This window comes from Telmatherina bonti (genome assembly GCF_933228915.1).
Source record: "Telmatherina bonti genome assembly, chromosome: 1".
Classification (NCBI taxonomy): Eukaryota; Metazoa; Chordata; class Actinopteri; order Atheriniformes; family Telmatherinidae; genus Telmatherina; species Telmatherina bonti.
The window spans coordinates 25,075,902-25,087,304 of record NC_136619.1 but is presented as its reverse complement, the minus strand read 5'-3'; the positions used below and the strand labels follow the sequence as shown (position 1 = coordinate 25,087,304).

The window sequence follows — 11,403 nt, the reverse complement described above, 5'->3', positions numbered from 1 at the left end:
TGCCATACAGTACAGCATTCCTCCATCTTTACCCAAAACATAACCGCAGTGACCACTGATATTTTCTCACATATTAGTATGCATGTATTACAACTGACCGTAAAATACAAAACAAACAAAAAAAAAAAAAAAAAAAAAAAAAAAAGAAAAACAGAAAAACAAAATTAAAACCAGCATGTTGATATGGGAAAACAATCCACTAACATTTAAATTTTTGGTTACAAGCTTTGGAATTGCAGTTAGTCTTTACACATCTTTTTCTGAAATTGGTTTGTATACTTTTAATGTATTCTTAACATTGCTGCTTTTTATGTTTTTTTTTCTATTTGTGATTTTTTTTGTCATTTTCTTTGTGTTTTTTTTACATATTGTCCATCACTGAAAGCTCTTTTACAATCTGATGGAGTCTGTTCCTACACTAGCAAGGTTACTACTACAACTATTACTGTCTTTGACAAAGCCAGGCTGCTGCGGCTCCTCTGCCGTCCTGCTCAGCCTGTCTGCTGACTTCTGACTGCTGTCAGAGTCAGACTCGTCGGTAAAGACGTCTGTTGGTATCGAGGTCTGAACTCCTGAGGTGCTCAATGAACTTGAGGTAACCGTTGAAGGTGAGGACGCTGGAGGAAAAGAGGAGGAGGAGGGACTAGCATTGGGCTTCCCAGCTAAAGCTCTGGAGAAGGGGGCCTGGGGCCAGAGTTTACCGGCAGCTGTGGTGTTGAGTGGGGCTGCAGAGGAGGAGCACAGGGAAGAGGAGACAGCAGAAGATGGCATGGTGGCTGATGTTGTTGGCAAGGAAGGTGGGCTGCTGATGGGATGAGTGGCAGACTGCGAGGTAGATGCGGTGTTAGGATTGGGGAAGCAGGCTGAAGAGTGAGGTAATAAACTAGTAGCGTGCTCTTTGGCATTTCTGACTGATCGCTTGATTGTTCTGTGTTTGTGCAATGCCGATTCCAGGTGTTGACTGAGTGCTTTCTCCCCATCCAACGTAGTGTCACAAGCCAGGCAGTCATATAGACTTCCAGCACCTACACCTACGCCACCGGGGACACGCAGCAACATCTCTTGCAGATTTGCCACAGACTGACCAAAAAAACAGTTAGATTTAAGGTGGGTAATAGCCGCTTCTTCCTTGGTGAAAACAGCTTGACATTTGCGGCATGCAAGTTTGTACTGCAACTTGGGGACGATGTACTGGTCAACAGCTTTGCCATCTGTCTCGTTCTGCTCAGAGGGTATTTTATTATGAGAAGAGGATGAAGAAGTGGAGGAAGAAGAGGAGTTGGGGGGTTCGTTATGGGAATTGCCCTTTTGCTCCTCTGTTTTAACTGAATCTTTGGCAGAGTCTTTGCGATCCCCCATAGGTTGAGGGGGAACTGGAGTTTGGCTTGCCTTGGGTTGCTGGATCTGCTGAAGCTGCCGCTGTTGCTGCTGTAGTGCTTCCTGCAAACTCTGCTGATATTGCTGGTAATGCTGCAGTAGGGACCCTGGGGATAGGCCCATTAGTGCTTGTGACAATGCTGGGTTGTAAGGGAAGAGACTTTCCATACCGTACATTGGTTGCAGGTAGCCCCCTTGGAGAGCCCCAGGTATCTGTGGGGTGTAATAAGGGGAAAAGCCAGGCATGAAGTAGGGAAGAAATTGGTTTGTGAGCAGAGCTGTGGGGTCTGATGCCAAAGCAGCCTGCAGTGCTTGAAGCTGGGCAGGGTCAACCACATACTCCATGCCAGGCGTGGGCATGGAAGTGGCAGGGACAGCCGTGTCTGGTTTCTCTTTCTTCGCACTAGCAGCAGATGTGGAAGGGGCAGGGGTGCTTCCAGTTGACGATGGAGTTGAAGGCTTCTCTGTCTTTTCCTTGGCTGTCTCCTTCACCTTCTCTTTAACCCTCTCAGCATCACGTTCTTTGGGGGGCTCAGGTCGTGAGCTGGACTGGGAAGTCGAGGACATGGAGTTGGATGCAGGAGTAGGGCTTGAGTGGGAAGCAGATGTGTTGGTCTGAGCTGGGCTGGATGCAGCAAGAGATGATGAGGAGGGAGGCTTGTTGGGTAATCCAGACGTGGGCAGGCTGGGTGAGGGAACACTGGCACCAGGCATGTTCAGGAGGTTTGAAGGTTTGGGAGAAGTTAAAGCTAGAAGATTGTCAAATAAAGACAAAAATTATTATTATTATTTATTTTTTTGGATTTTCTTCAAAATGTCTGTTATCACAAAATGTCTAAAACAAAACGGGAAATGGTTAATCTAAATAACCTGTCATGCTTTAATGACCAGTGTTAGTTAATAAAACAGTTATACAATCTCTTATTTTAGTATCTAACAAACCAACAAAGCAAAAGAGCTATTAAGTAATACATTTCATAGTATATGTATGCTATATATGAAGACGTGACAGATTGAATGATGCAAAGTTATTGTTATTAACTTTGTATTTTATGATTGTATTATCATCCTAGGTTTGAAAGTTTTGTATGTGTAACTACATATAATTTTCAGTGCTCAGATTGTTTTTCCAATTTGTTAATTTGCAAAGCTAATCGGCAAACACTAAGATGAAATTTCAGCTGCATATCAGTGAATAAATGCCAAATGATGACGTACCTGAATTAGATGAGTTAAAGCTGGACAGAGAGGGGCTTCCAACCCCTGGCAAAAGGACAGGTGGGATGCCTTGTAGATTTGAATAGGCTGACTGGAGATTCAGAGCCTGCATTGCAGGGTTATCAAACATGCCCTGTTGCTGCATGGCCTGCTGTTGTGCCAGTCCTAGAACTTCATTGGCCTTCTTAATTCGGTCCATCTCTTGCTGGGCCATGAGCTGGCGTACTGTAGCAGGGTCAAAGTATTCTTTTTCCTTATCAATCTGGCTGCCAATGGTATCCTTCACCTTAGAGATGTGTTGCTGAGAGAAAATGTGGTCACGAACAGAGAGTCGAGCACTGTACTTGACACCACACAACGTGCATTCAGTCTTTGGCCCCTCGTAAGATGTCTGATTTATTCCAAAGTGCTTGGCCATGTTGAGCTTTGCCTTCTTTTCCTTGGCACGGGCATTTTGAAACCACACCTGAACCACTCTCTTTGGAAGTCCAATTTCATTGCCAAGTACCTCACATTCCAGCATAGTGGGTGTCCTGTAGTCATTAAAACAAGATTTCAGCACTTTCAGCTGGAGATTTGTCATCTGGGTGCGGAAACGCTTTTGACCAGGCCTGTCTCCGCTGTCAATGCTTCTCGTTCCAGAGGCTCCCGGACTTGGTGAGCAGGGGTCAGCCAGGCTAGACGTCTCACTGTGGTCAATCATATTTTCATTTTCATAGTCCTTTGCATAAAAGCTTGTTGCAGGGCTTACCAGCCCTGAGGACATTTGGTCATCATTTTCAAGGATAGGTGCTGAGCTACCAGATTTAGACAGGTAATCACCACTGTTTTGACTGTGCTTTGCATCTGCACTGTCATTATCAGCATTGGCCTCATCGCCTGTGGTTGTATCTGTGATGGCTGTGTTCACAGAAGAGCAGTCGTCATTATCTAGCTTGTTCTGATCATAGCTCAGGTTTACAGAGGACATTGCTGCACCCTCAAAGTCTTCCATTCCTTCAACTTTGATGGATGAAGGGCTCAGTAGACCTCTGGGAGACAAATCTATGGTTTTGTTCAGCGGTGACATGGAAGAACTTTGTCCATCACTGTTGGTAGTGGGAGCTAGTTGGGAGTAATTTGATGTATCTAGAGCATCAATTTTCATTTGCATGCTCTCCTGCTCAGGTAACATACCAGCGAGAGTTAAATTATATCCAGCACGTTTAGCTTCATGCCAGTGACGAGACCTGATATGAGCCTCAAGAGCAGTTTTTGCTTTAAAAAGTGCTCGACAAAAAGGACACCTACGGTGAGCTTGAGCCGGCCCTACTGCTCTAAACTGTCCTTTTCTTTCTCTAGCTCTGGTGTTCTGGAACCACACTTGGACTACTCTCTTTTTCAATCCCACCTCATGAGCAATGTGATCAAGCATCTTACGAGTGGGATTTGAATCTAACAAATACTTCTGATAAAGGATCTCTAGCTGCTCAGGAGTGATGGTGGTTCTGAGCCGCTTGTCTCTCTGGGGTTCCTCCCCACTATTAGTGCTGTCATTTTCTCCTGGGCTGGTGCTAGCTTTTTCCTCTAACTTCCTTTTCAAGGAATTCATGGTAGAGGTTGGGGTGGATGGAGAGGTTGCAGAGCTGCTGGGAATCTGCGTCATTGCCCCGGACAGAAGCTGGCTTGCCAAGAGAGGATTGCTGGGATCAAACAGCATAAAAGGCATGTCAATTGGTCGGTCGAGGAATTGAGGATGGATGAATTGATTTTGCACAGAGAGGAAGTGTAATTGCTGGTGTTCCTGCCAGTGCTCAAAGGAGGGAAAAGCAATCTTGCACTGCTCACACTGGTAAGGGATCATCTGTTGTGCCAGCTGTTGTGTGGCAGAGGTCAGGTGTGGATTGAGGGCCATATGAGAGCTTTGTGATGAGGCCTGGTTTGTCTGAGATGCTGAGGGGCCACACTGTTGCTGAGAGAAGGAAGGAGATGAATGCTTGACAGACTTAGAGATATTTTGGACTTTTTCTTCTCTCTGAGATCTGTGGTGCTGAGCCTCAGACTGGGGTTGGTGAACAATTTCTTGCTTAATAGAAGTTTGATGTTCTCTTTGATCAGTTGAGATGTCTGATAATTGCTTGGGCTTCTCATCATAGAGGTTTGAGGTGGTTGCTGGTGATGCTTCCTCTTTCTCAGTTGATGAAAGGTGTGCAAATGCTGAAGTTGAGGGAGGGAGAGGGCAGAGACTTGAAGAGGAGGGCATTGGGGTGTGACAGGAAGACCCAGAGGGAGTGTAACACTCATGAGAAAGATCCAGAGAATCCTCATTTTGGCTGTCATACTGCCCATCCTCATCTTCATCTTTGTAACAAAGCTTCTTTTGGTGCTTTATTAGATCAAATATTCGCTGGAAAACCAGACTACATTTCTTGCACTGGTAATTCAGATTTGATGTGCGGATATATCTGTCATTTGACAGTTCTCGTCTTTCACCCTCTTTCCCTCCCTCACCTTGATTTTCATAATTCTTCCTTGCCTTCTGGCGAGCATTTTGGAACCATACAACAATAACGCGAGTGGGAAGGCTCAAAAGGTTGGAAAGTTGTTCAAATTCATCATCTTTAGGATAGGCATTGGCATCAAAGAAGTCCTGAAGGACTCTCAGCTGGTAGTCTGTAAACCTTGTCCTGGATGATCTCTTACTTCCATAGAGTTCTTGTTTCAGAGGTTCAGGGGAAGGTGGTTTGGAATCTATTTTTGCATCCTCTAGTGTTGTTGTTGGTGGGTTATTGAAGTTGTAAGGTGAATCTTTATTGCGCTGTCGCTCTTTAAAGAGGGTGTTTCGGAACCAGTGTTTTATCACTTTTTGTGGAAGCCCTGACTTGTCTGCCATCTCCTTTATTTGTTCCTCATTTGGTGAATTGTTAATATCAAAGTACTGTCGCAGGACCCTAAGCTGGTCATCGGTGATCCGGGTCCGTGGTCTCTTGTTTTGTTGCTGCTGTAGCATAGCAGGTGTAAGCTGCTGTTGATAGAGCTGAGCCAGGTCTGATGCCAGATTTGGCTCGACAGATGATAACTGGGTAGGCAGCTGAGTTGGCAAGGACTGTAAAGACATTGGCTGCATCATAAGTGGTGAGAAGATGGGTAAATCCATTGGCATGGGTATTTGTGTCATTGGAACTGGTGGCTGGGAAGGAGCTACAGTTGGAGGTGTAAGAGAAGCAGTGGAGACTGGAATATTTGGAGTGGGTGATCTTTGGGGTGGCGGAGGCGGTGGAGGTGGTGGAGGGGGTGGGGGGGGAGCTGGGGCAGCCTCTGGTGTTGGAGGTCTCAGTGGATAGAGTTTATCATAATGCTCTCTGTACTCCTTAGCAAATCTCTCAAGGGATCGGAATGGAAAGAAGGCCTGATGGATATGCTCCTGGTGACTCTTAAGAATCAGTATGTTTGAAAACAGCTTGCCACAGGCTTCACATTCCAGTTTCTCTAATCCCTCAATGGGGTCCACCACCCTTGTTATTCCACCTGGACCACTAGAACCGGTAGTTCCAGCTCCCTTTTTCTGAGCTTTCTGTTTATTTTCATTGTACTGAATTACTAACTCAAATCCAAAATTTTCCAGCAAGGCTTTAGTTGCATTTCCACGAGCATCTGAAGCAATCCTTGGTGGAGGCAAACCAGTGTCTTGATTAATGTTTACTGAAACATGCTGAATATCCTTCTTGTCTTTTGGTTTGCTGTCTGTAGAGTCTTTGTTTACATAGTCCTCAATTTTTTCAGCTGCATCCTTCTCCTTTTGTATTTCTCTGTCCTTCTCATTCTGAGAGGAGGGAAGTTTCTGCTTTTTTTCAGTCTGCTGGAGGAGAGATGCACTGTGTTGCAGCAATGCCATCTGGCCTTGAACTTGTGAGTGAGGCTGTTGCTGTAGTTGCTGCTGCTGCTGTTGATGCTGCTGCTGAAGGTGTTGGTGCATCAACTGCTGCTGCAAACAACTTTGCTGTGCCTGCTGTGCTGAGTTTTTTAAATCTTCCAGCAGGGATGAAGTTGAGGATCCTGCTAGGCCAAGTGCTGAGTTAGTGATGTTGATATCTGGGTTCAGCTGAAATTCGGCTCCAGGGATGTAAAATGGGAAGAGCAGCTGCTGCTGTTGGAGGGGTAGAAGTGCATCAGTTGTCATTGGGAAGTGCTGCAGAAGTGCTGGATTAAATAGCTGTGATTGTAAAAGAGCAGCCTGCTGCTGAAGCTCTTGCTGAAGCTGGGCTTGAGCTTGAGCTTGAGCTTGAGCTTGAGCTTGAGCTTGAGCCTGAGCCTGAGCCTGAGCCTGAGCCTGAGCCAGTTGCTGCTGTTGCTGAAGCTGTTGTTGTCCTCTAGCCGAAAGTATCTCTGCAAATTTAGTCTTTTTTGCATCATGGTTCTCAGATGGTGATGAATGGCAGCTTGCTGAAGAACTCCCCTGGCTTTCAGTGCTAGGAGTCTGATTCATATGGTTTCCCCCATGAATACTCTGAGCTGTCTGAGCCCCAGAAGAACTGTGGTTGGCAGAGTTAGTTGTTGGGTTGCTGGCTGGGGTTGGGCTTGATGTTGAAGTGCTCATGCTGGACCCTCCACCACTTAAACCAGTAACACTTGTTGAGCTAGTAATTCCTCCTGCTGCTTCAAGTTTGGCTGCCCTAGCTTTGGTCTGGTGTAAAACAGAGCGCATATGGATTTCCAGGGTAGAACTCTGGCTGTAAGCTACATTACAAGTGCTGCACTTGAATGGTTTGTTGTCAGGGCTGCTGGTAGGCTCAGGTTGACCAGTGGTGGACTCCTGAAGAGCTCTCTTTACCTTGTGTAGGTGAGAGACAGAGTTATAGTGAACCAGAAGAATGTTCTTTTGTGTGAAAGACTCTTTGCATACAGTACACTTGAAAGGTCGCGATGGATCCAAGAACTTCTCCATCGTAAAGTTTGGGCCTTTTCTAAATGGCAAAGCACGTTTAGGTTCAGATCCAGAATCTTCTTGCAGTGAGCCAGAATCACTGCCTGTAGGACTTTGTTTTTCCTCTGGATCACTGTCATCTACATCTTTGTCATCCTCTACTAGGCCACCTTGCTCTTCACCAAGAGTTGGATCACCCATAACCATCATATCACCATTCATCAGTAATCCCCCATACAGTTGTTGGATATCGGCTTCACTCAGCTCCAAGTGGCTGGTTTCCAAATGTTTCTTCAATGCTTGTAGTGTTCTGAAGCTCCGCTGGCAAAGGCAGCACATGGTGGCTGCCCTGATCACATGGTACTGTGAATGGAGCTGTAATTTCTCCACTGTCTTGAAGGCCAGGCTGCATTGGTTGCACCGGTACTTATAGACATGGCGATCCGAAACGGGCAACTGGGGCCTTTTGTTGTGAACTTCATTGAAGTGCATCTGGAGAGAGTTGGAGGATTTGAACACTTGATTACAGCCTTTCTTCCAGCAAAGAAATCCAGTGGCATCCTCCTTTTCTGATTGCTGATCTTCCAGAGGTGACTTGCGAGCTTCGGCTATGTCTGTTGGAAGGGACACTGCCTTCTCTGGATCACCATCTGAAGCATCTGTGAGGAAATGAGTGAAAAAAAAATGAAACTAAGATCTTTTCTGTATAATGCTGTCAATGTTGAGCATCAATGCATCCTCTGTTCAAGGTATAACTAATTAAAAATGTTATGAATACCAATTACTATTGGTCTATATGGTCTAGTAGTGAATGAAAACCAAAGCATTTCAAAGGCCTTTTACAATACTATATTGGGGTGAAAAACTATCAACAGTACCTTCATTAGAATTATTTCTGCCACACTCTACTTATCGCATGCAAATAGTTAAATATGTAATAACAATATTATGTGACTATTATAGCCAACCTATAACACTCAGATACTGACCAGCTTGCTTTTTTGTATCTTCAGAGTTGGAGTTGGTTGTAGCATGTGGCATACTATGAGACTCTTTATCTGGACTAAGCACAGGTATGAACATGCTTGCTGGTAGTGCCTCAGTAGCTGTCACCTGTAAAAATAAAGCACATAGGAATTCAGGTGTTAATAACATCAATGAGTGGCAAGGTTGCAGTTTAAATAACTGAATGAAAGCTGGTGATAAAAACAAGAAGTTATTTACGACATTGGTAGGGGGCTTAACTTCTTAGTAATATATACTGTAACAATTCTATCTATATACATTATTGTGAAGTCAAACCGTGTTTGCAAATTGTCAGTGATGCTGCTGTAAATCCCAATTAACTGTGAAGTTTCCAGTTTAAAACAAATGAACAATTATATTTTACTCTGATAAAATCAACCAAAAAAAAGTGTAAAAAGCTGGTAAAAATATTTACACTTATTATTTGGGGGCAATTCCTTCTTTTCCTAATTAGAATAATTGCAACCACATAAACTAAATGTACATAAGCAGTTTAATAAATGTATCAAATGTAAGATAGATCCATCACATGAATCACATGCTCTCTAATTGCTGTTATAATGGGCAAAGTCACTAAGAGTATTCAAGCATGTCTTATAGCCTATGGTCAAGTTCCAAATCGAGCAAAATTGGCCTCAGGCAAGCGTTGTGAGGTTAAGAAGAGCAGGTGACACTTTATATGCAGTATCTGTTTACATATTTAGCAGGAAGACGTCAAGTCATTATCGTCTTCGTTTTTGTTAACAATCTAGCTGTATAAAACATCTGATTAAAATATTCAAAATAAATTAAACCAGTATGTCAACTTACAAAACAAAATAAAAACAGATTTACATTACAAAGTGGTCTCTTTCTGAACAACTGCTTCATTAGGCAATTAGAGGAATGAGCAGAGTATCCCAAGGTCACTTTTAATTCAGACTGCTAATTAGCAAACATAGTTCAAAATGGCCATCATCCAGCCAGATTCAGAATTAATGAAGTACAATTATTTTCATTACTCCTATCTTACTCAGACAGAAAATGAGACATGGAATGAGGGAAAAAGGCATTTGGAATTTATGTATATTCGCTATACATACCCTCTGCCACACATTTATACACTTTATGTGAGACAGACACGTGATGGAAAAGAAGGTGGGAGAGCAAAGATGAAAGGTGGATGGAGGGATGAAAAGTGGGAGAGTGAATGCATCATTATGCACACTTGGCAAGAAATAAGTCCCCCATTTCAGAATTAATTAGGATCCTCTCTGTAGACATGTGAAAAGGATAAAGTACCTTTTCATCTGCATGCACCAGCTGTAAAAAGGTGCTGGCTTTAATGTGTGTTATATTACCTCTGTTCTATCTCCTCTTGTAGTGGCTCAGTACATTACTACCACTATAAAAGAAATAAATATCTACCATACTAATATGCTTGCCATTTACTTTCTAGATGGATTGAAGATGGTTAGGTAGGAGACAGAGCAATGTTTTATTCAGTGATTGTCCAGACTGCTATTTAGCTCCACTGAGTAGAGCAGAACAAAGATTTGCTCAATGATTTACAAGAAAACTGAAAAAATAAAATTTTATTTCCCCTCGATGAGCTTTAAAGGAGGCACACGGAGTACAAAAAGGTGCATCAGTGCACTGCAGCTGATATAAATCTAGTTTGAGATTCACTGATGATTCAAGCTAAAAGTACACATTTTGCATCTTATTTACGTTTGGAGTGATGTTGCATATTAGTATTTTAACCATTTAAAAATGTTCTTTTTTAATTGAACGGAATTAATTAAAAAGATCTTAAATTATTTTAAATAAGTAGTGTAGCTGTTCATTAAGCTTAGCCAAAAATGCTATTTTAACAGGAATCATAAACTGGGTTGTTTTGATTAGTACACAGATGATCACAGAAAACATTTATGTCAGTAATGTCAGAAATAAAATGGGAGCTAAGAAACCTGCTCATCTTTAAATCATTATGAACGAAACACAAAAACAGAATATGAGTTCACGTCCTTAAATGATGGTAATTAGAAGAGAGATTCAAAAGGTGGCCTGATGACAAGAGAATGAAGACAATAAAAAAAGAGGAGAAAAATATGAGTCTTAGAAGGGCTAATCATTTCCAACAAACCAGTGAGATAGCCTGCAGCCATTTCACAATTAACATCATGCTTTGTGATATATAAAAAAGGCTGAATGTTGGCAATTTAGAGCAGTCAATGCAATAGGGACAAATGTTTTCACAGCCAAACAGCTACTGCAGACTGAGCGATTCATTAAGGGTGAGTTACTCATCTTCTTGACATTGCTGAATCCTACACTGGTCCTTGACCTGACCCAGAGTATGCAATTTGATTGGTTGTAATCTGTGTAAGTAGCAGTTCTGGGCAGCTTTCACAAGGCTGTGGTTGAGTTTCTCCAATACAAAGTATAAATAAGGGTAAAGGTAACTACCAGGCAGAGCACTTTGAGGATCTAGAATCAAAACTTGGATAGGTATGAATACAGTATGGATTACAGAGGTATTAGCACAGTTGTTCATTCCTACTGCACTTTTCTGGCTTACATTGTAAGTCATATCACTATTGTTGCTCTATGTAACTAGGAAAACAAGAACATCAAATTTGATCAAATAAAACCACCCCTCTGTTCTCACATCTGTTCCAGGAAAAAAATACTCCTCTGCCAAGTTGTCTGGTAAGTGTAGTCAGAGCACCAGTTTGTATCCTCAGTTAGAATTTTTTTTTTACGTCTAAATTATTTATATGTCAGTTGTAAGAGGCTTAACCAAAATACATTCCTCTGAAAATGGACATGAACAATGAGTGAAGAATATTCAACAAAACACTTTGTAAAATCTAAAGAAAACTATTGCTTAAAATCAA

The 11,403-nt window shown here is 42.6% G+C and overlaps 1 protein-coding gene across 1 annotated transcript in view; it reads right to left on the bottom strand.

Moving 5' to 3' along the window:
- Window positions 1-390: 390 nt before the first annotated feature.
- zfhx3b (zinc finger homeobox 3b) overlaps window positions 391-11,403 on the bottom strand; it is a gene marked incomplete at its 3' end in the record, with an annotated part of 126,893 nt that continues 115,880 nt past the window's right edge. The window contains exons 9-11 of the mRNA XM_079241179.1: window positions 8,488-8,611; window positions 2,596-8,157; window positions 391-2,126 (exon numbers count right to left, since the gene is read on the bottom strand). Coding sequence (XP_079097305.1) covers window positions 391-2,126; window positions 2,596-8,157; window positions 8,488-8,611 — 7,422 coding nt within the window. The remainder of the gene's footprint in view (window positions 2,127-2,595; window positions 8,158-8,487; window positions 8,612-11,403) is intronic.